Source organism: Pelophylax lessonae (genome assembly GCF_965119305.1).
Source record: "Pelophylax lessonae genome assembly, chromosome: 1".
Taxonomy (NCBI): domain Eukaryota; kingdom Metazoa; phylum Chordata; class Amphibia; order Anura; family Ranidae; genus Pelophylax; species Pelophylax lessonae.
In genome coordinates this window covers 743,088,368-743,113,342 of record NC_138768.1, presented here as the reverse complement: position 1 = coordinate 743,113,342, position 24,975 = coordinate 743,088,368, and the positions used below count along the sequence as shown (strand labels likewise).

At 48.1% G+C, this 24,975-nt stretch overlaps 1 protein-coding gene across 2 annotated transcripts in view; it reads left to right on the top strand.

The window, feature by feature from the left end:
• Nucleotides 1–24,975, top strand: part of DCUN1D4 (defective in cullin neddylation 1 domain containing 4) — a 253,334-nt gene that overhangs the window by 79,438 nt on the left and 148,921 nt on the right. For both annotated transcript variants that reach the window (XM_082266394.1, XM_082266393.1), the window contains exons 3-4: nucleotides 5,005–5,044; nucleotides 12,912–13,026. In XM_082266394.1, coding sequence (XP_082122520.1) covers nucleotides 5,005–5,044; nucleotides 12,912–13,026 — 155 coding nt within the window. The remainder of the gene's footprint in view (nucleotides 1–5,004; nucleotides 5,045–12,911; nucleotides 13,027–24,975) is intronic.

Sequence of the window (24,975 nt, the reverse complement as noted above, 5' to 3'; positions counted from 1 at the left end):
TCTTTGGGGTGTATTGTTCACTTTGAGCTCCAATTTGTTTTTTTGTTTTGTTTTTTGAGCTCCTGTTACCTGGTTGGCTCTTGTGTTTAGCCTTGGGATTTTTTGTTGTCCCACCCCTCATGTTTGGCACTGCTTGGGGACATCCCTATGGATCTGAATATGGAGTGCTGTGTTCGTCAATGAACTAAAGAGAAAATACGATTTTTGTACTTCTATATAATACATTTCTCATGAGTTCATTGATGGACACAGCACCCACTCCTTTATGGAGTTTTAATACTGCTGACACTGCTTGTTACTAAATTGAAGGCCTATAGCAGAGAGGGGGATGTATACCAGCAGGGACTGCCCATTGGCTTAGCCAAGTCTCTTTTCTGCCTAGTGTCCTACTCTTGTTGGGGGCAATATAACCTTATGATTTTGAATATGGAGCGCTGTGTCCGTCAACTCAGAGAAATAGATTTTTACAGGAAGTACAAAAATCCTATTTATTTTTATTTTTTTTACTCCTGTGTGCAACAGGCCTTATGTGTCGGTTCACACATATGCGATGCGGGAATCCTACAAATCCACCGAAGGTTCCTGCATCGCACTAGACTCGCAGGCAGTTCACGCTGCCATATGCGAATCGCGGGAGGTGTCAATACAAAGTTAACGACACCCCCAGATCAGTTTGCATATCGCTGTGCGAACTGTCAATCCGGACATGAATCGGATAGCATAGGTGTGAACACCCATGCGATCCGATCCTGGCGCGGACCAAAAAAGGATCCTGTGCAACTTTGGTCCGAATGCAATGCAAATTCAGCCATACAATCTGTATGGCTGAATTCAAAACGCACAGACATCGCATGTGATGTGCAGGGCAGTGGGCTGCAAATCACATGCGATTTCTGACATCGCATATGTGTGAACCGGCACTAAAATTTAACATTTAGATCAATATTATAAAAGACCTGTTGCTGCAAAGGTGCATAGAAGCCAAATCTCTCCATCTCATCCAGGCCCCTATAGAAAAAAATTAAAAATGCACAAAAGGGGAGTACAAATTTAAAGTAAATATATTCCCATTGACCCCTTAGGTCGGTGATGGTGAACCTTGGCACCTCAGATGTTTTGAACTACATTTCCCATGATGCTCAACTACACTGCAGAGTGCATGAGCATCATGGAAAATGTAGTTCCAAAACATCTGGTGTGCCAAGGTTCGCCATCACTACCCTAGGTCTTAGTGAATACAATTGACATTCTGGATAAAATTTGCACTTACTACAGGAGTATCAAAGGCTTGTGCAATATCATTTAGCTTTTTTGTAAGTGCAAGCTTGCCGTAAAAAGGGCTGTTGCGCAAATTTAACAGATTTTTAACAGATTTTCTAGTTGTGTTCCTTGTCATGTAATGTTGAAAGGGAAATAGGCTCTCCTAAATTGAAAGGTGAAGTTTGACTACAGGCTTACTATTCTGCTGTACTAAATAATAAGAATATATAAAGAATTGTTTAATACCATATACAAAATAAATAAATACATTAGATGCACAATCTCTTTAAATATATCAAAGAATGAATATATACATATACTTTTGTAATGAACAATACCACCGTGCATCAAATTATATAAAGTGCAAAAATTATAAATAGTGCAATAAAAAAGTCCAAATATGTGAAAAAGCTGTGATAACACTCCACACAAAATGTTGTATCCAGTTCATGTTCCACTACCTGATTGTACATCCGCTCTTTACCCAATTCCAATAACCTCCCAAACATGAGGTCCTGAGTGATAGAAAAAGAGACCATGCTTCAAGGATGTCTCTGGTCCTTTAAATCGCCTTCACTGAGATCTAGCCTGAACTCGGTTATTTCATGGACAATGCTTGGCACATAGGAGGAAATAAATTATTAAACTATTCTGCTGTGTTATGTATAAATTGCTCTTATGTTGTTCCTTGTAAAAGAAGATATATCGACAATTAAATTTCAGTGGAATATCTCGGGTTGCCCTGAATATGTAAAAGTAGCTTTAGGAAAAATTACATAGGAATAGCAGCTGAGTGGTTTATGGTATCTAGCTTGTGCCTAGAACTGCACGATTCTGGATAAAATGAGAATCAGTTTTTTTTTTTTTTTTGCTTAAAATAAAGATTACGATTCTCGGCGTAACATCACCTTTCACATTCTACAAAAAAATTGGGCTAACTTTACTGTTTAAGTGCATTTAAAAAAAAAAAAAGTGTTTGAAAGATTGCTGCACAAATACAATGTGACATAAAGTATTGATACAACTGCCATTTTATTCTCTAGGGTCTCTGCTAAAAAAAAAAAAAAAAAAAAAAAAAAAATATATATATAAATATATATATAATATAATTTACTATATAACGTTTACTATTTTAGCAAAAAAATACTGAGTTTAGCTTGTAAGCAACAAGTGTCAGAAAAAGGCATGGTCTTTAAGTGGTTTAACTTACCTTAAAGATTGACGTTCATCCCTTTGATCTAAAAGAACAAAATGATACAATACTTCTCCTTATGTCTCAGCGCTTAGCAATGTTGTGACAAAATTTGCTGGTGTTCTATCATATAATGCCTCTCGTTGGATAATCCATCCGACGAACTGTGCATGTAATTTCAATTCAGCTGATATCCCGATCAGCTTGCGTGACGATAACACTGCGCATGCGCAGTTGTCTGAGACATTCTTCGACGAGAGGCAAAGTGTGGAGGGTGTAGAATCAAAATGTCAGATTCTGCCTCACTCTCTGCGTATGCACGCGACGGAAAACTATTCTTATTGGGTAGATTATTCCTTTTGGATATTATTCTTATTGGGGCGAGTGGAAGTTGCAGGAATATTATCGGGAGTACAGTACATGTACACACTGCTCTGAGGGGGACAAATAGAAGTATTTCTGGCCAACTGATGTAAAGGAGCGCTCTGATTGGGGTATCTGATGTAAAGGGGCACTCTGATGGGGACACCTGATGTTAAGGAGCACTCTAATGGGGACACCTGATGTAAAGGAGCACTCTGATGGGGACAGTGTCTGTGTCTTACTGGGAGTGTATGATGGAATGACACAGATTGTAAGAGGGTGAGTACTTCAAAGAGTGTGTGTCACTCTCTCTATGTCATGGTGTCTTAGAGTGTGAGAGTGAGTGGCTTAGACACTGTGATGGAGCATGAGTTACACAGAGATTATGAGGAAGGAAAACCGATGCACTCTGTCATGCACAGTGTCGTTTCACAACTTTACTGACACACTCTCTGTGATACAGAGTGAGTGAAATGGAGCCACCGTGTTATGCACTTACTGCCACAGAGAGTGACAGAGTGTGACTCCACTGTCTCTATCTCTGTCACTCTCTCTCCTACTCTGTCACCCAGAGATTGAGAGGGACACCCAGTGTGAGAGAATGATTGACAGCGTGCAAGAGAGTGTGATAGGGAGTTGGATCCTTATCTTCCAGATATTGTACCCAGTTTCCTGGGGCTAATGCACATTCCTTCTTGGGCCTGAGATGATCACCAAGATTCTTGATAATCCCTACAGTGGATCCTGCGAAAGAAATTAATTTGTAAGACTGCTAATCAATGCATGGAAACAAATTAAAAAAAATGAAAATTGCAAGTTTAATTAAAAATCGAGAAGAATCACCATATTTACCTGGACTGCAACTCTCAGCGGGTTCCTGACCGGATGTACAGCTGCCTGAGCCTCCAGCTCCAATCCCCATCATCCTTGTAGACATAAAAGAAAAATAATTAAATTTCATTCAAATTAAATGTCATTAGTCTGCTGGTACAGATTTATGGTCTAGATCGCAAAAATATTTGTTTTTAAAACACTTAGCAGAACGTAAATGAATGTCCCCTTTTTATTTCTATAATTAAATAATTGGAGCCAGCCGGCATGCCGCTGCAGTGACATCAGTTGGATGTTCCACCAACCCCTCACTATGTCCCGTTGCGGTCACTGCAAATGCACAGTGTTATACAGACTGTGTTATGTATGGTACAATGTATAACACACTGTGCTGTATATAACATTGTGCTGGATATAACACACTAAGCTTTAAGAACACATACAGCACATTGTATACAGCACAGTGTATACAGCACAGTGTGTTCAATATCACACGGTGTTTACATCAGGTGTTCCCATCAGAGTGCCCCTTTACATCAGGTGTCCCCATCAGAATGATCATTTAAATCAGGTGTCCCCATCAGTGTGCTCCTTTACATCAGGTGTCCACATCAGAGTGCTCCTTTACATCAGGTGTCCCCATCAGAGTGCTCCTTTACATCAGGGGTCCCCATCAGAGTGCTCCTTTACTGTACATCAGGGGTCCCCATCAGAGTGCTCCTTTACATCAGGTGTCCCCATCAGAGTGCTCCTTTACATCAGGTGTCCCCATCAGAGTGCCCCTTTACATCAGGTGTCCTCATCAGAGTGCCCCTTTACATCAGATGTCCCCATCAGAGTGCCCCTTTACATCAGATGTCCCCATCAGAGTGCCCCTTTACATCAGATGTCCAGATATACTTCTATTTGTCCCCCTCAGAGCTGTGTGTACATGTACTCTACTCACGACAATATTTCTGCAATTTCCACCTGCCCGATGAGAATATCCAATAGGAATAGATTTCTGTTGAGTCTACACCCTCCGCAGTCTCCGCGGTTTGCCTCTCGTCAGGTAATACCTCCGACAAACTGTGCATGCGCAGTGTTAACGTCACACCAGCTGGATATTAGCTGTGCATGCGCAGTTCATTGGATGCATTATCTGAAGAGAAATTTTTCGGTAGAACTCAGCCTTTTTTTTTTTTTGTCGCTGTGAGCAGAGAACGGCTCTGAACTGAATCGAGGAAATGCCAGATTAAGAGGGGGGTTAAATTGAGATTGCAATTTTTTTTTTTTCTTTATTACCGATTTTAATCATGCAGCTCTACTTGTGCCTATCTAATCCTTGCATTTTTTTTTTTTTTTTTTTTTTTTTACAGAACTTGACTGAGGACGTGGGTCAAGACGATCACCAAACAGGTAGCTTTTAATTTTACTTAAAAAAAAACAATCAGCAAAAAGGTATTTCGAGGCATAATTTTTACATTAACACTTACACAGTGTAGGATGGCTGCATAAAAGAGAGGGGCTGGCAGTGATTTATAGTTAAGTTTTCTTTACTATTAATAGCGGCAGGAGGAGAGGGAGGGGTGACACACAAACACACACGCACAAGCTGATAGGCAGGGAGAGAGGGGGAGTGAAGAGAACAGCGGGATGACGGAGGCACATAAACAGACCACGGTAATCAAGGTCAAGCAGCCGTGATTACCATGATCAGCATACCAATTAGGACATAGGAACAGGCAGGATCAACCAGGTTTTTTACAGCTTAAAGAGGGACAGGTTGGATAACACAAGCACTGTGCTGTTTAACCTGCCATAAGGGAACAGGATCCCCTTTTCTTCCTGTATTTAATAGGAAAGCAGAGGGACTGGCAGGAACACCAGGAATTTCACACAAAGAGGCAACATAAAGACAACAAGATACTTTATCATACAAGTACATGGTACATCAGGCACATTTCAGGAATATGAAATGTTGGGTTTACATATTTTTTAATTGTAAGTGCATCGGCATTACATTTTGTCTTGGCCCCCCTAGAAAGTCCCACAAATACCTGTTCCAACCAGTAAAATCCACCTTGTGCAGCTTCCTGTCTGCGGTGTGACAACGATGCTGCACTGCTTCTGATTTTTTATTTTTTTAATATCTTTTTTATTGGTATATTGAAAAACAAGAACAATAAAACAACAAAGGTGGTGCAGTAGACTCAGCGCACAGAGGCACATGTAAAACAATCGAAATGCTGTTGCCCACAGGGCAAGTGATAAAGCGGAAATAAGCACATTCGGCCCAAACGCAATGAATAGAATCAACAGTGCATACACAATGACAGCAAATCCCAGGTGGCCAGGGTGACAGACTGGGGGGTACCAACCCACGACAATCATGCAAGAAAGGCAGCCGAGGAACCCTCTAGCCACCTCATCCAAACTCGATTATGCTTTTTAGGGCAGCCTCTGTGAAAGTAGGTATCTCGATATAGGGGTATGACGAGTCCACCAGGTCCCTCCACTGCAGAAGCGTGGGGGGGGGGAGCCCGCTGGCGCCAGTGAAGGGCAACAGGAGGCCCAGGAGGGTACGGTCTGCCACGCTGGGCACCAACTCATCCAGTAGCCCCCAGAGACCGAACCTGTGAGAGAGGTCCATGGTGATTTGTAGTAGAGCGGAGGACAACCCTTAAATATCTGGGACCAGTAAGCGGCAAGCTCTGGGCACGTCCAAAAAATACCCGTAACCCGTCCACAGCGCCAGCACTCCGGAGATTGAGTAGGATAAATTTTATGCAATAGGTGAGGGGTGAGATACGCCCTATGGACAATCTTATATTGAATCCCTCATGGAAACCAATATTTTAAAAGGCAAATCCCAGATGTGCAGCCAGGCTACTGAGTCCAGATTCGGAACATCCCAGGCCCAACGAGAGTATAGGCCAGAGAGCTCTGGGGAGGAGACCCGGAGGAGATGGCTGTACAGCACCGAGACCGCCCGGCTAGAGCAGTCATGGCGCAAAACACGTTCTAGATCCGGCTGTACCAGCTGTGAAACATTGGTTGGGAACTGGGCTCTGAAGGAGCGGGACAATTGCAAGTAGTGAAAGAAGTGTGAGGGTGGGATATTACGTTCAGCCACTAGGTGAGTGAAAGACGGAAGAAACAGGTCTGTCGTGAGGTCCGAAACTCTCTTGATATATTTGGCCCAGAGTATAGGGTCGGGCAAGCGGTATAAATGAGGTAGGGAGGGATTGATCCACAAAGGGGTACTTGGGAGGAGGGATAGTGCCTCCATCGACCCCAGCACCACGGCCTCCACCACCACTGCGGAGTTAGAAGCCTCTGGGGCCAACCACCAGACAGCCCTGACCAATTGGGACGCCAAAAAATATTTGACAGTCAGGGAAGGCCAGACCTCCCTGAGATAGGGGGCGCATGAAGGTAGAAAGTTTGTACCTAGGTGGACGGGGACCCCATAAGAAGCCAGAAAAGAGCTTATTAGGTTAGAAAAAAAGGATTTTGGAATCCACTGGGGTGAATGGCGAAACAAATATGTCAATTTGGGAAGGAGTTTCATTTTTATCAAATTAACTCTGCCTAACAGCGAAAGTGGGAGATTCTCCCACGCCTTCAGTTTGGCTCTAATCACCGAGACAACCGGATCCAGATTCAAGGCAATAAAGTCAGAGGGCTCCCGTGACACCCGCACCCCGAGATAGGTAAAGCTATCCACCCACTAAAGGGAAACATCAGGCGAGCCCCCGCCCGTGGTCCCAGGATCAATCGCCAGCAACAGTGACTTGGACCAATTGACCCGAAGACCCGTTCCCTCTGAGAAAGCATTGAGTATCTGAAGGGCACCCTCAAGGGATGGGCTAGCATCATTTAGGTACAACAGGAGGTCGTCCGCATACAGGGCCACCCTCTCCTTCAGCCAGGCCATCTGTAAGCCCTTAATATGCGGAGAAACCCGCAGGGCCTACGCCAGCGGCTCCATGGCAATGGCAAAAAGGGCCGGAGAGAGAGCGCATCCCTGCCGCATACCTCGAGACAATGTGAACATGGGTGACAATCTACCTCCAAGACGGATGGCAGCCATGGGGGAGGCGTAAATAGTCTGCAGCCATCTAATGAACAGGATCGGGAAGCCGATCCGCCTGAGTATCTCCCACCAGAGTCGATGTCGAGAGAGGCGACGACTGTGGATCCTGAGTTAGCATGTTGCACCTGTAAATTAGTGTAGATCCTGCAGAGATTGATATCAGTGGATCTGTGGGCCATAAAGCCGGTCTGGTCCTGATCAACAACAGAGGGTAGTAGAGGCTGTAGTCTGGCCGCCAGCAATTTAATGAGGATTTTTAGATCGTTATTGAGTAGGGCAGTGGGATGATAGGAGGCACACAATTTAGGGTCTTTAGAAGATTTGTGAATCAGGATTATGTGCACCTGCGCCATGGAAGGGGGTAGAGCCCCCTCTGCCAAGCAATCGTTAAAACAGCGTGGCAAGCAAGGGGGCCAGGAGGCCCAAATGGGCCTGATAAAATTAAATCGGCAGCCCATCTGGGCCAGGAGCCTTCCCCCTAGGGATAGAGCGGATCACTGCCCCCACCTCTTCCTCAGTAACCGGCTGGACCAGACCGGATCTCTCGTGATCGGACAGCCAACCCAGAGCACCCGGATCCAGAAGGGGGTACAGATCCTCCGGGAGAAGGTCCGATGAAAGAGTGGTGGTATACAGATGGGAGTAAAAGGCACAGAATTCAGACAGAATCTCGTCAGGCGAAGTGATGGCCCTCCCCGTGGGAGACGTGAGCTCAGGTATCAAAGTCAAAGGGGTATCATGATGGGAGAGCTGGACCAGCGTCCTACCATTACGATCACCCTGTTCGAAACATCGCTGCCGCGACTGATAGAGGGACAATCTGGTAATCTCAGAGAGGTGATGTTGGAGATCACACCTGAACGCCTGGAGTCCCTCAAAGTTGGGGGCCGAGGGGTCCTGACCGTATTGGACAGAGGCCTCCTCGACCGCCTCCTCCAAGGCCACCCTGTTGGCATACTGCTGCAGGCGAATGGCTTTAATAGCAGAGATATAGTGGCCCCTGGTAAAGGCCTTAAACGCATCCCACACCATGGCAGGAGAGGACGTGTCGCCATTGAGGTCCCAGTATTCCCGTAGAACCGGAGGGGTCTGTGTCGAGATGTCTGGGTGGTCAATACACTGGGCACCCTGGCGCCACATGGAGCCGCTGCAGGCATAGCCAGAACGCAGTGTGACCAGCAAGGGACTATGGTCGGACAGACCGCTCGGGAGGTAATCCACAGCCTCCACCTCCGACAGGACGGACGGGCTAGCAAATGCAAAGTCAATCCTGGAGGAGGTTTTGTGCATAGCAGAGAAACCGGAATAAACGGGTGGGGATAGCTCCGGTAAAGGAGGGCATCCAACAGAACAAGCTGGTAGGGAGGGGACAGGTGTAGCTGGGGGGGAGGATGGGGGACTAAGCAAGTAGAGTGGGCCAGGAAGTCCTCGGGCGTCATGACAGTCTGCGGTGAGACCCGTGCAGGGGGGGATGGATGAGGAGGGGGAACACAATAGAACCAAAGGTGCAGCGGGGGGAATGACCCAGCCCCAATACTTGCGGTAGCCCAGTGGTAGGAACATCGTGCTGAAAGAACAGCCAGTGAGGAGTGGAAACTCAGCGAACATCCAGCCAGGCAGCCGCTTCCTCCGGGGTGTCAAAAAACCGGGCGCGATCTCCATCTATTACCCGGAGTCTGCTGGGGTAAAGGAGGCTGTACTTCAACCCCTTGTCACGCATCTGCTTCCTGATGTCGGTAAACAAGCGCCGCTTGTGCTGTACCTCCAGCGAATAATCCAGGAAGAACATGAGCTTAGCGTTGTCATAGCGGATCTCCTGCTTGGCCCTGGCTGCAGCGAGTAGGTGATCCCGGTCTCTGTAATTGAGAGGCGGAGAAGGAACGACCTGGGAGGTGCGCCCGGTACCGGGGGAGTCGGGGGAACCCTGTGCGCCCTCTTGACCACGAAGGTGGCCGGCATGTCAGGGAGGCATAGCAAGTGGGCAGGAAGGTCTCAGCAAACTCTGCCGGCCTGGAGCCCTCTGCCCGCTCCGGTAGGCCCATGATGCGGATGTTGTTGCAGCGGAGCTGATTTTCAGTATCGATCGCCTTTTCCTGGAGGGCATGGAGATCTCTGGAGTCCGCCCGAGTGGAGTCTTCCAGCTGGGAGATGCGCTCCTCGGCCTCCGACACCCGAGAACGGAAATTTGTCGAGGTCGTGCCGGATCAGGCTGATGTCGGTTGCTAGATAATCCATATTCACGGTAAGTGTATCTTTACATGCCTTGATGGCCTCTAGGATGTCAGCCGGGGAAGGATCCGAGGAGCTGCCAGGGCTCTGAGCAGTTTGAGTGCCGGCGGACATTCTAGCAGGAGGCCTCGTGTCCAAGATGGCCGCCGTGGGACCTGAAGGCCGAGAAGAGCCCCCGGAGGATTTGGAGGACCGCAGCTTCCCCGGTGAGAGCGGAGGAGCCCGCGACGTGCCGCCCGTCCTCTTTGACCCCAGGGTGAGCGATTAGGGGGTACAGGGGAGAGAGATGGATGCCGATGGAGAAGATAGGATCGAATCAGGATCGGAGCTAGAGCCCTGTGCGTCCGCTCAGGTTCACATCCCGGCCACGCCCCCCACTGCTTCTGATTTTAAAGTAGAGTTGCCACTCTCATGTTGCCTGCTTGCACTATGGTGGGAGGAGAAGATGTTGCAGAGGGTGTGGTTATCAGCAATGCCTTAGCTAATTCTTAAGCCTGTAGCTTGTCAATTAGCACCTGACCACACCTACTACTTGCCCATTTCTTTCTGGATTGACAGCAACTCTGCCATTGTAAACTGCAGGGTCTGGGAGAAGGGACCAAGTGAGACACAAATAAAAGGGGTTTTGCCTCAGTCAGGGGAAGGTAAAGGAAGTTTTTGTTTACATTATGAAGTTTATGGATCACATAGGTACTAGATTTGGGATTTGTTTATGGCACTTTTCCACTGCAAGTACCGGCTAGTACCGGCTCGGCTCTACTCGGCCCTGCTTGGCCCGGTTTGCTTTTCCACTGCGGTACCGCATGGTATAGTGTCGGAACGGTTCGGTACGGTACGGTATAGGTTTGCTTTTCCACTAAAGTAGTACTAAAGTTAAGTGGGAGGGATAACAACGGGGTGTGTGTGATTCTCTGACCAATCAGTGGCTAGTAGTGACTGCATGCAAAGGATTGTGGGATATGGTACCAGTTTGGTACCTGTTGGAACCACAATCGAGTAGGTACTGTTTTTTCAGAGCCGTACCGTACCGTACCGTTCGGTTCCATGCAGTGGAAAAGCAAACCTATACCGTACCGTACTGAACCGTTCCGACCCTATACCATGCGGTACCGCAGTGGAAAAGCACAAAAGCGTGCTGAACCGGTACGGTTCCATGCGGTGGAAAAGCGCCATTAGACTCATACAAAAGCCTTTAGTTAAGTTTAAAGGGTAACTCCACTTTCATGAGGAAGAAAAAATAGCAAATAAAGAAAAAATAATTTAGCATATACAATTGCGACACCAGTCATATTGTAATTGAATGTTATTAAAAATTACCTTTCCTTTTCAATCTGCAGCTGCTGTTATTTTCTGAAAATGCAATGCAATATGGCTACCTGGAGTTGTTCTGTACACAGAATGTGTACTGACCACCCCCCAGAAACATAATTTCCTGCTTGTGTGATTGGTTCACCGATTTTCCCAAAAGTCTGACTAAGATACAAGTCAGATTTCAGGCATCCCCTGGAACAAAAATGTCATTTTTGGTGAGATACTCCCTATAGAAACAAGTCTAAAGGGATGCAGGCCCAGCAGCTTTCCTTATTAGAGCTCTGCAGCTGCACAGCTGATTGATAATTATGAAACCACTCCCATTAGCTTTACCCAGCACAGAAGAACAAAGAGTGATTTCTTCAGAATAACAATAGGTAGGAATCTGCAACAAAGGTTGTTACAATCCTTGCAATGTACATAGATCACCCGGAGGGGAATGTTTTTTTTTCTCAACAAAAGTGGAGTTACGCTTTAAGCTTTAAATGTTCATTGCTTCTTTTAGTAAAACTAAGTCACTTTAAATTCCTCTAGAAATTGTGACATTTTTAGGTGTTTCGATTCGGTGCATTCCACCAAAAAATTCTGCTTACTGCATCCTTGGTGGGGTTTCCAGCAAAATTCAGCTTCCACAGTGATGAATGTTAAAGCGGAGTTCCGGCCACAAAATCGACATCGTTGATTTTGGGCCATCCGCTTGCTATAGCTCACCTGAAAAAGAAATGGGTAGTTAGGATTTTTTTTTTTTTTTACTTACCTTGTAATTGCAGAAAAAAATACTCACCTTCCTTCCACTTCCTCCCTCGGCTGCATGGCTCGCACCGTCACTTCCGCTTTGCAATGATTCCTGGGAGCTGAACGTCATCGCTCCCAGGAATCAATGCGCCTGCACCGGCCCCGCTCGTCACTTGCGGTGCAACGCCGCATTCCTTGCTAAACGGCTTCTGGGCATGCCCAGAAACTGTGGAGGAATGCGGCGATGCACCGGAAGTGACAAGAGGGGCCAGTGCAGGCGCATTCTGGGAGAAGAAGACACGGAAGAGGACGTAGAAGAGGATCGCGCTGGCTTCAGCTGCCCACAACAGAGATGGCAACGCTGGAGAAGAAATTTTAAAAGTGAGTATTTCTTCTTGCAGGGAAGTGCGAACCGGGACAGATCAGAGGCTATCCATTGTGGAATGTACTAGCCCTGACTGTCCCGGGGGTATGTTTATTGAAATTTTTTTTTTTTGTGTGGCCGGAACTCTGCTTTAACTTTCATATAAGACATCTGCAGCTGCACTGCATGCAAAATGCAGATATTTTGCCTTAGGTTTATGCCTGGTATGGGTTGACATTTGATGAAACTGCTTTCTGAAAATTGAAGCAAACGAGAGCAGAGCTGTTGCTGTTTTATTCAAAATCTTTGTTTTATTTTACTGGTTTCCCATTACAAACCAAAAGATAAAACCTAATTGGTTGGACTGGGCATCATCCATATTCGTCTTTCTTGCTCCAGTTTTTGTGACTTGAACCCACAATGAACCTTTCTTGTGTATTACCAGTGTAGCACATATCAGCGGTTTGATGATTATAGAAGAGGAACACAATACTTGCTATATGTGAACCTTTCCTTGGGTTATTGATGTTAATCCTTTATCTTTTCAGGGAGTCTGCGTTCGTGCAGCACTTCAGACTGTTTTAGTAAGACTATGCCACCAAGGAAAAAGAGGAGACCTACGGCAGGAGATGACCTGTTGGCTAAGAAAAGTAGACATGATGGGTAGGTATTTACAATAAAGTGTTTATCTTCTATTTCTCTATCGTTCAATGACTGACGCAGTCTTCTTGTTCTCAATAGCAGTAGGGTTATGCTGCCCCCTACAGAAGTAGGACACTAGGCAGAAAAAAAGTTCTGGCTACGCTTATGGGCAGTCCCAGGGGGTATACCCTCTCTCCCTGTTATAGGATGTCAGTTTTAATCTGCCTAGTATGGAGTAATGACCTAGTTCCTTGCTGGGATCTATGGTCCTGGCAAAAGTTTTTTTTCTAGATTAGGTTTTTTTCACCGGATCTTTTTTCCCTGTGATATCTACAAGCAACTATGCCGGATCTGGGCGACGGGCTGGATATATAGATCCAGTGGTCACCCCAGCCGGCCAGCGAGCGCGCGCAGATCCCAGCTCCGCACTAAGTCGGCGCGACATAGTCCCACCGAACGGGGACTGGCCCTGCGAGTTAAACGTCTTGCCAGGTCGCATAGGACAGGGTCTAGGCCCGAGTCGCAGCGTTCCTATTGGCCGACAGCCCTCCACTTCGGGGGCAAGGGGTTCTGTCAGGAGATGGCGCCCGCCTGTTCCTGGTATGGGGAGTAAACTGTCCCCCCCTTCTCTCCCCCTGGCGGGTTTTGGGGTGGACGGGGGTCCCTCAGGACGGTTGGACCCTCACGTACCCGGGTTCCCCTCTGTTACGCCCCCCCCCCAACCTGTCCCCCCTCCACTCACTACTGGGGCGATTGGAGCTTCTCCTGGGGGCTGGGACCGGGCGTAGGCCGGTGGGGGTGGGGTGGCTTATCGCAAGTGGGTGCACGGGGTCATAAGGTCCAGCTACAAGATTGCGTTTCGAGTTGTTTTTTTCCTTCCAATGTGCGACTGTCCCCGGATCGCTTACAGCCTCTCTTTGGGGCGGTACAGGACATGGTACAACAAGGAGTAATCGTTCCGGTTCCGTTCTCAGAACGTTTTCAGGGCTTTTACTCCAACCTGTTTACGGTCCCCAGGAAGGAGGGCAAGGTGCGTCCAATTCTGGACCTGAAGGCTCTGAATTGCTTTGTGCGAGTTCAAAAATTCAAGATGGAATCCATTTGCACGGTGGTGGCCTCCCTACACCAGGGGGATTTCCTGGCCTCCATAGACATCAAGGATGCCTACCTTCACATCCCAATATGTGCAAGACATCAATAGTTTCTGCGTTTTGCCGTGGGAGAGGATCACTATCAGTTTGTGGCATTACCCTTTGGTCTCGCCTCTGCTCCTTGGGTCTTCACAAAGGTGTTGGCTCCGGTCCTGGCTTTATTACGCCAGTGGGGGATATCATTCTTGGGTCACCTGGATATATCCTGGGTTACCTGGACGATCTGCTTCTCTGTGAAGAGTCTCCCATGGCACTGGTGACAAACTTAGAGATCACCATGAGAACCCTGGAGGAGTTTGGGTGGATTGTGAATCTCCAGAAGTGATCCCTGGTTCCTTCCATGGGCCTGACTTTGGCAGCCAGGGTGTTTCTTCCTCCAGGCAAACTTCACAAACTCCAGTCTGCGATTCAGCTATTGCTGTCCAGCAAATGGTCGTCCCTTCGGACTTGTATGAGAGTCCTGGGACTGATGGTGTCATCCTTTGAGGCAGTACCTTACGCTCAATTTAACACGAGAATACTCCAGAAGGAAATTCTTCTTAAATGGAACAAAGATCCAAGTTCTCTGGACAATTAGATCCAGTTGAGCCAGGAGACCAGGGGGTCCCTGTTGTGGTGGCTTCGGTCCCCGATGCTCAAACAAGGAAAATCCTTCCTCCCCATTGGACAGGGATGACTAGCTTTCTGCTCAAGGGGTCTGGTCTCTAGAGGAATCCAGGTTACCGATCAATGTTCTGGAACTGAGAGCGATCAGGCTTTGCCTAATCCACTGGACAGAGCACCTTTGGGCTGTCCAGCTCACATTCAATCGGACAATGCCACAGCTGTGGCTTATGTCAATCACCAAGGGGGCACCAGAAGTGTTCTTGCGGCCTTGAAGGTGGCAGGCATTCTTCAGTGGGCGGAGCGCTTTGTTCCGGCTCTCTCTGCTGTTCACATTCCGGGAGTGGAAAATTGGCAGGCGAATTACCTCAGTCGACAGACCTTGGCTCCAGGGGAATGGTCTCTCCACCCGGAGGTGTTCCAGCAGCTGTGTCTTTATTTGTGCACTTCAGACGTAGATCTGCTGGCGTCTCGGAGCAACAGGAAAGTGCAGAGGTTTGTGGCCTGCTCTCGGGACCCTCTGGCAGACGCCACTGATGCGCTGGTGGCTCCTTGGGCTCAGTATCAGCTGATGTATGCTTTACCTCCACTCAAGTTACTGCCAAAACTTCTTTGCAGGATCAAGGCGGAATGGATACTGGTCATCCTTGTGGCTCTGAAATGGCCTCGCCGGGCTTGTTACGCCGACCTGGTCAAGCTAGTTGTAGACGTTCCTTGGAGACTTCCTCTCGGGGAGGATCTGCTGTCTCAAGGACCAATCTTCCATCCTGCTTTATGGTCGCTGACTTTGACGGCTTGGCTGTTGAAAGCTCTATCATCGCACTTGGAAGTCGTATATTGCGTGGTGTGAGTCTCTTGGGGTTCCCCCTCGCTCTTACCCGGTGGCTCGGATCTTGGCTTTCCTTCAACAGGGGGTTGATCAAAATTTGGCCTTGAGTACTATCAAGGGTCAGGTTTTGGCCTTGGCAATTTTTTTCCAAAGGCCATTAGCCACCATTCCCTGGTATGTAGTTTTATCCAGGTGGTGCGACATTTGGCTCCTCCGGTGCGACCTCGGTTGCCACCTTGGGATCCTAATTTGGTGCTGTCGGTTCTCCAGAAACCACCTTTTGAAAATATTCAAGAGATTCCCCTGATTATTTTATCTCAGAAGGTGGCCTTCTTGGTGGCTATTACTTTTGCGCGCATGGTGTCCGAACTGGCGGCGTTGTCCTGTCGCTCTCCCTATCTGGTGGGTTACAGGGTCCGGATCCGTGCTTCCTTCACAAAGGTGGTTTCCCGTTTCCATTTAAATGAGGATATTGTGTTACCCTCCTTGTGTCCTAAGCCTAAACATCTGAAGGAATTTGCATTGCATACTTTGGATGTGGTTCGGGCACTCAGGGTGTACTTGGCGACTACTTAGTCTTTTCGAAAGTCAGATTCGCTCTTTGTCCTCACGGATGGACCAAAGAAAGGGCTGCCTCCATCTGCTGCGATTGTTGCGACTGTTTCCAGATGGATCAGACAGACAGTTGTGCAGGCTTATTCAATTAAGGGTCAGGTTCCACCTTTCCCTGTTAAGGCGCACTCTACTCAGGCGCTTAGTGCTTCCTGGGCTTTTTTCGCTATCGGGCATCTGTGGTTCAGGTTTGCAAGGCGGCTACCTGGTCGTCTGTTCATACTTTCACAAAGTTTTATAAGGTGGATGTGCTGGCATCTGCAGATGCTTCCTTTTGGCCGCAAAGTTTTGCAGGCCGTTGTTTTTTTAAGGGTGTTTTTAGTCTCCCTTGAGGGTGTTTAATGTTATTTCAGGTGGGTCTCATCTTGTTGTTCTGATGAGTCTCCTGTGCCTGGTTGGTTGTGGTTCATTATTTTTTTGCTGTTCCCACCCCTCATGTTTTTTATGGCACTGCTTTGGGACGTCCCTACTGCTGTTGAGAACAAGAAGGCTGCGTCCATCAATGAACGATAAAGAAAATGGGATTTTTGTCTTACCGTAAAATCCTTTTCTCTGAAGTTCATTTACGGCCGCAATAACCACCCCTCTATTGTTGAGTTGGGTTGCCATTGTTTTGATACAAAACTGACCTCTATAGCAGGGGGAGAGGGTATACCCCCTGGGACTGCCCATTGGCTTAGCCAGAACTTTTTTCTGCCTAGTGTCCTACTCCTGTAGGGGGCAGCATAACCCTACTGCTATTGAGAACAAGAAGACTTCATCCGTCAATGAACTTCAGAGAAAAGGATTTTACGGTAAGACAAAAATCCATTTTTTTTTGTTCAGAAACCTAGTGGATTTTTAAAATGAGTGTGTACATCAACAAATCATGTGTTTGCTGGCTGTTAGTTATAGTATGGCTCGAATTAATGATACAAGGAGATTGGAATGTAGTAATATAATAGCTATGCTTTACATGCTTAAAATGTTTTAAATCTAGCTTGCAACATTTAGATGGCTATAGTGTGGTTATGGGGAAGTATGGGGTGATAAATGCGCTGTCATGTGCGTATCCAAGTGAGAGGATTCCTCTAATCTGTTGCAGCTGGTGACAAATAATAAATGACTATGAGATTCGGATCAGATCCTATTCCACCTGCAGTCAGCTCTAGTATTTATCACTAAAATACCAATATCAATATCACCTTCACAGTGAGTCGGCGCAAATGGAAAAAATCTCAGAAAAGGCTCAGATCAAGCCAACCAATGTGTAAATCACAGCGGGACCCCCCGCAATCAAATGTAACGGAAATCACCATAAATATGTCAATAATCAGAATAAATAGGTAATCCATAAAAAGTAAAAGATATAAGAGGATCAACAGGCTAATGCATAAAATCCAACTCTTAAAAGTCAATCCGATTCCTAAAAATATGTGTATCCATCTCCAATATAAGAAAATCAATATATCTGACTTGTAACAAGTCCTCCCATAAGATAAGATCAATCAGAAATAAAAAGGGACCAATAAATTGTAGTAAAAAAACGTGTATGATGCGAATCCTAAAACTCAATCTAATTGCTAGTACCAATTATTCACAATTGTCTGCAGTATAAATCAAAAAAATTCAAAAAATGTTGCATATGATGCCAAACGTGATAAATTAACTAAAAGATAGATAGTGTTGAAATATACTCATCAGTGCATAGTAATCATAAATTCATAAAATATCCATAATGTATAGATGTAAAACACACAATCCTAAAGATAAAAATGAATAGTTCAGTATACAATAATCCAGGTGCATAAATAAATCCAGTATGGTGATCATTAAATAAATAAAATTCTATGTGCAATCAGCAATCCATATATGTATAAAAAAATAATAATATCATATAATAGTCTTGGGCAATAAATACTCCTTGTGCAAAAAAAAAAAAAAAAAAAAATATATATATATATATATATATATATATATATATATATATATATATATATATATATATATATATATATATATAAATTGGTGCGGTGATAGGATAAAGTTCATCCATGCACTAAATAATAAGGTGACAGTTAGTGATCCTATGGAACAATAAAGTGGATATCCAGTGCTGTGATCCGGAGTGAGCTGTGAAAATCTATAGGCGCAGTGGCTGCTCACCTCACTGCACCTTTAAAGGCACTTTAAGTTGGTCTTTGTCTCTGGGGATGGGATGCTGGACTACTCCAGTAGCGAAAGGTGCCCTGACCTCCACTCTCTAATCCACAGCTGAGGATCTCGGATTAGCTCCAACAGTACCAGTGTTTTCCCAAAAAAGAGAATGATGCCCAATCGTGAACTATGTAAACACTTACTTTATTCTTTAAAATCAGGGGAATAAACTCACTTTTCAGTAAAAAATATCAGGCAGAAAACGATAAGAGGTTGCCGCACTCTTGCGGTGTGATTCCTGGGTACTTCCGGTTACGGCCGTCCACCGGAAGTCAACGTCACCCAATGCCCTCCCGACGCGTTGCGTCACAGATCACGTTACTTTTTCAAGGGATAACCCCACATACTCTGCTATCAGAAAGCAGTTGTTTCTGCCTAGTTTAAGGAATAGGACCTAGCTCCCTGCTGGGACTTCAGTCTTATCTTTTAATGAGAATATTTTATTAGATGTGATTTTTTTATTTTCACTAGTTAGTTCCTGTGGACCAAGATCCAGAGGAACTACAAGCATGGAAGCCACTGAGTCTTTTAGAAAGTCAGACGCTCTCTTTGTCCTTACCGAAGGACCTCGGAAAGGTTTGGCTGCGTCTGCTGCAACCATATCCAGATTGATCACGCAGACGGTTGTTCAGGCTTATTCACTGAAGGGTCAGGTTCCTCCTTTCTGTGTGAAGGTGCATTCTACTAGAGCGCTGAGTGCCTCTTGGGCTTTTCGTCATAAGGCCTCAGTAGTGCAAGTTTGTAAAGCAGCAACTTGGTCGTCTGTGCACACTTTTATGAATTTCTACAAGGTAGATTTGTTGGCATCTTCAGATGCTTCCTTTGGCCGCAAGGTTTTGCAGGCTGCTGTTTCATAAGAGAATCATTTATTTCTCTTTAGGGGATTTTTTTCTTTCATGGGTGAGCTCCTGTTGTTCCTGGTTGAGCTCCTTGTTACCTAGTTGGCTAAGTTTAGCCTTTGGAGTTTGTTTACTTTCTGGTTGCGTTCTCCCCACCCCTCATGCCTACACTGCTTTGGACAACAGGATTTTTGTAAGAACTTACCGTAAAATCCTTTTCTCTTACGTCCTCCGACAGTCACCGCCGTCTCTAAGTCATCACTGTTGGGTATTGACTTCCGCTCCGCAGGAGTAGCTAGGCATAAAGACTTAGTCAAAAGAACAAAGGCATTTGCATATACACACCCATGGGGGCTGTCCCATCTGGTCAATACCCCCCTGCAGTGACCACTCCCAACTCAGTTTCATTCTGCCTAGCGTCAGGAGTAGTCAGGCTTCCCTGTGCTGGGGCTACAGTCTCAGCCTATCTAATCTTTTATTTGATTTTCTTTGAAAATGTCAGTTTTTTCTTACTTTACTAGCTGTTTATTTTGTCAGCTTTTAGTTTTTAGTCGATTCTTCTGAAGAAGATAGATCATGCGGTGCTGGGATTCGGACTGACCGCCCTGGTTCTCCAGGGCAGAGGGTCAGATGGACCCCCCAGCCCGCCATCGAGCGTTCAGCCGTGGTTCGTCCTGGCACTATGAACGACCCATCCCTGCTCGCAGCAGGGATGCAGCCGTGAGGTGGCTACCTCACAGGACACATCTGCGATGCTGCAGTGTCATGTCCCTGGCTAACGGCACTCCCTGTCAGATGAGGACAGCGGCTTTCCGTTCATAGAGGCACCCCACGCCATCTGGTACAGGTAAGTACTTCTGTGTGGGGCCTCTGTCTGGGGTGGCAGTCCTGTGTTGCTGTGTGTCCCCCATGTCTGTGCCTGTGTGACTCCCTGATGCGGTCCCTGCGGGGATCGCTTTTGCATGCGCTGCGGTGCTGTATGTGTTTGGGGGTCCCCTTCCCTGTGTCACTTCGGTGCTTGTTGGGGGTGCAGACTGTGTGTGGCGGCCGCAGCGCGGTAAATCCGCGCGGTCCGCCATTTTAGGTATGGGCAGGCATGTTTGGCTTCTCTATGGGCAATACTACATGCTGTTTTGGCGCCATCCGCCGCCATTTTGCGGTAGCAGAACAATCGCTCCGACCGCATGTCCGGCGGCCATTTTGGCGGAGCCTTCCATGCAATCCTATGGGGCAGCCATTTTCCCTGAGTCATGCAGCCTATAAGTTCAGCCTACTCTAGCAGCACTTCCTTTTCTTCTGGAGCAGGACATCGGTGGCAACACTCTGCGGGGCTCTGCAGGTTATCGCTCTCAATATCTTTCTGTATTGTTGCTTCTGGCTCAGTTTTTTCTTCTCCTGTTTGGGGGTCTTTGTCACTTTAGCTGTAGCGGTGGGCTGCGCACTCCACAGCGATCTTACAGGGGCATTACAAACTTTCTTGCACTGTTGTTTTGGAACCTTGAACAATGGATTCTCAGGACAGCAAATTCCCCCCAGCTCTGGTGGGGGTCCCCAGTTCTCCTGTGGCCCCTCTGAGACCTGATTTGGCCGCTGTAGTGGCGACTTTGGTGTTAAATATGGAAATGCTGATGGCTGAACGTGCTGCTAAAAAGAGGTCCAGATTGTCTCTCTCCTCTGATTCAGATGGTGATATGGCTGCTGCAGCGAGCGTGCCCTTTTCAGGGTCTCGCTCATCCTTAGACCCGCTGGGGTCTGAGGGGGAGGCAGAGGTGGAGGGGGTCGATATCTCCTCCCCGGGGTCGCCTGAAGAGCGGGCGACCATGGATGAATTAATTGTTTCTGTTAAGGAAACTGTACATTTGGAGGATGAGCCCAGTCCTCCGGGCGTTGTGTCCTCGTTTTGGGACGCACAGGACCCGCAAGTCGGTGCAGGTTTTTCCCTGCCCAGCTGAATTTCATTACACTGTTAATGAAATGTGGCGCACGTTAAAACGTCCATTCCTGGTGCCTAGTCGGTTCAAATTGCTTTATCCTTTTGCACCAGCTACGGAATCACGATGGTGTGTGCCTCCACAGGTGGATCACACTGTGGCCATGTTAAACAAGGCTACCTTGGTTCCTTCTGAGGATACCCCGGTTTTCCGGGATTCCACGGACCGGCGGTTGGAGTCTCTAGCCCGCCATTCCTATACGGTGGCGGGCTCGTTGCTCAAACCCATTTTCGCGTCCGTTTTGGTGGCTCAGGCGGTGGCTGATTGGACTAAGGTGCTTAGGAGCAACCTCGTGTCTGATGGTGTTCCGCCTGCCCGACTGGAAATGGTGGATCAAATCCACCAAGGAATCATGTATCTGTGTGATGCGGCCTTAAATGAGGCCCCCTTAGTAGCACGCCGCTCTAGTGTCTCGGTGCTTAACCGGCGACTGATATGGCTAAAGAGCTGGTCGGCTGACCAGTTCTCACGGAAAACAGTTGCTGATTTTCCCTATGCTGGCTCTCGCCTTTTTGGCGAGGCGTTGGATACCCTGGTGAAAGGCGTCACGGGGGGCAAGAGCACTTTGCTGCCCCAGAACCCAAAGAACAAGTCCTTCCGAGGTAAGTGGGGTTCTGCCCCTAGATCCACTCAGGGGTCATTTGTGCCTTTCGGAACCAATCCAAGGGCAAGCCCTTCAAGGCCCAGGGCAGCCAGAAAAAGCCCTGGGCGGGTAAGCAGAAGTCAGGCAATGCCGGCTCGGCGGGTCAGTCCGCCTCTGCCTGAAGGGGCGCCCTCACCAATTTCAGGGGTGGGGGGTCGTTTGCGCAGTTTCCTCCAACCTTGGCTGCTCCGGATATCGGACAGGTGGGTTCAGGAAATCATTTGATCGGGGTACAAGATCGAATTCCTTTCCAGGCCGGCGGACAGATTCTTTCCCTCAAATCTTCATTTGCCTCCGGGGCGTCTGCAGGACCTGCACCAAGCGGTACAGGACCTTCTTGCTCAGGGGGTGATTGTCCCGGTGCCTCATCGGGACAGGTTTCGGGGGTTTTATTAAAATCTGTTCACTGTGCCCAGAAAGGAGGGCAAGTGCGTCCTATTCTGGACCTGAAAGCGCCATATGGAGTCTCTCCATTTGGTGGTGGCCTCCTTGAGTCCAGGAGAATTCCTGGCCTCGATAGATCTAAAAGATGCATACCTGTACATCCCCATTTTCGAGGGTCATCAAAGGTACCTTCGGTTTGCTATCGCAGAGGACCACTACCAGTTTGTGGCGTTACCTTTCGGTCTTGCTTCGGCACCAAGGGCTTTTACCAAAGTGTTGGCGCCGGTTCTGGGCCTGCTGAGGGCACAGGGCATTGCGGTCTTGGGTTACCTGGACGATCTACTTCTGAGATCATGTGCCATCCAGGACCTAGTGCGCGATCTGTCCACCACGGTACAGACACTCCAGGAGTTCGGATGGACCATCAACGTTCAGAAATCGACGTTGTCTCCATCGGTTCGTCTTCCCTATCTGGGAATGATTCTGGACTCTGCTCAGGCAAGGGTGTTTTTGCCGGAGGACAAGCTCCGGACCTTGCAGGACGAGATCAGGTCCCTCAGGGACAGCCCGTCACTCAGGACCTGTATGCGGGGCCTGGGGTTGATGGTATCGGCCTGTGAGGCGATACCCTTTGCTCAGTTTCACACGCGGGCTTTCCAGACGGAGATCCTGGTCAGGTGGGACAGACTGCCTCAGTCCCTGGATCTGAGTGTCTCCTTGAGTCGTCAGACCAGATTGGCTCTTCTGTGGTGGCTCCAGTCCCCGTCGGTGGCGGAAGGCAAGTCCTTCCGTCCGTTGGTGTGGACAGTGATTACCACGGATGCCAGCCTGTCGGGCTGGGGTGGAGTCCTGGGCAACCTGTCTGCCCAGGGCACTTGGTCGGAGGAGGAGTCCTCCCTCCCGATAAATGTGCTGTAATTGCGTGCGATAAAACTCTGTCTCTTCCAGTGGTCGGACCGTCTTCGGGGCCGTCCTGTCCGGGTACAGACAGACAATGCTACTGCGGTGGCTTACATCAACCACCAAGGGGGCACCAGGAGTGCTCGGGCGGCCCGGGAGGTGACCGACATTCTGTCTTGGGCCGAGACTCCTGTCCCGACGATCTCAGCAGTTCACATTCCGGGTGTGGAAAATTGGCAGGCCGACCATCTGAGCCGCCAGACCCTGGACCAGGGGGAATGGTTCCTGCACCCGGAGGTCTTCCAAATGCTGTGTGCGAGGTGGGGATCCCCGGACGTGGATCTGTTAGCATCTCGGTTAAACCAAAAGGTGGAAAGGTTCGTGGTAAGAACGCGCGATCTGCTGGCGGACGCCTCGGATGCGTTAGTGGCCCCTTGGCATCAGTATCGGCTGCTGTATGCTTTTTCTCCGATTCAGTTGCTATCCAGGTTCCTCCGCAGGTTAGCCTCGGAACCGCACCTGGTGATTCTGGTGGCTCCGGACTGGCCACGCCAGTCCTGGTACGCCAACGTTGTTCACCTGGCAGTGGCGCCTCCGTGGCGGCTGCCCATGCGGGAAGATCTCCTGTCTCAGGGTACGATCTTCTATCCTGCTTTACAGTCGCTGGCTTTAACGGCCTGGCTGTTGAGACCCAGGTCCTGAGGGACAGGGGTCTCTCCTCTGAGGTCATCCCTACCCTTGTCAAGGCTAGGAAAACCTCCTCTGGTAAAATCTATTACCGTACCTGGAAGGCTTATTTTGCCTGGTGTGAGTCCAGGGGGTTCTCCCCTCGCTCGTACTCGGTGTCGAGAGTGTTGGCTTTTCTCCAGGCTGGTGTGGACCAGCGCCTGGCACTGGCCACGATCAAGGGCCAGGTGTCCGCACTGGCTATTCTTTTCCAACGCCCTGTGGCGTCTCATTCTCTGGTTCGCACCTTCATTCAAGGTGTGCGACATTTGGCTCCTCCCAGGAAGGAGCCTTTACCTCTGTGGGACTTGAACTTAGTTCTGTCCGTGTTACAGCGTGCTCCCTTTGAAAACATCCAGGAGATATCGTTGCCTCTGCTGTCTAAGAAGGTTGCCTTTTTGGTGGCGATCACTTCGGCTCGCAGGGTGTTGAAACTGGCAGCGTTATCTTGCCGTTCTCCGTACTTGGTGATTCACCGGGATAAGGTGGTCTTGCGTTCGCATCCCTCCTTTCTTCCTAAGGTGGTCTCTGAGTTCCACATTAATGAGGACATTGTCCTGCCTTCGCTTTGTACAAAGCCTAAGCATCCTAAGGAGGTTGCTCTGCATTCCTTGGATGTTGTCAGGGCGATCAGGGTTTACCTGTCGTCTACGGAATCCTTTTGGAAGACGGATTCACTCTTTGTCCTTCCTGAGGGACCTCGGAAGGGCATGGCTGCATCTGCAGCGACTATTGCCAAATGGACCAGACAGACCATTGAACAGGCTTACGCCTTGAAGGAACGGGTTCCACCCTTCCCTGTTAGGGCGCACTCTACCAGATCTGTGCGTGCGTCCTGGGCCTATTGGCAGCGGGCCTCGGTGGCCCAGGTGTGCAAGGCTGTGACTTGGTCGTCGGTGCACACTTTTTCCAAATTCTACAAAGTAGATGTTCTGGCATCAACTGATGCTTCCTTTGGCCGCAAGGTTCTCAGTGCGGCAGTGCCATGAAGGACCCTTGTTTTTTTCTGGGTCCCTGGCTGTTGGTATTTGCTTTCCTGGGCTGTTGCTCCTGTTGAGCATTGTTTCTGTTGCCCAGAAGGTTCTCTTACGGTGCA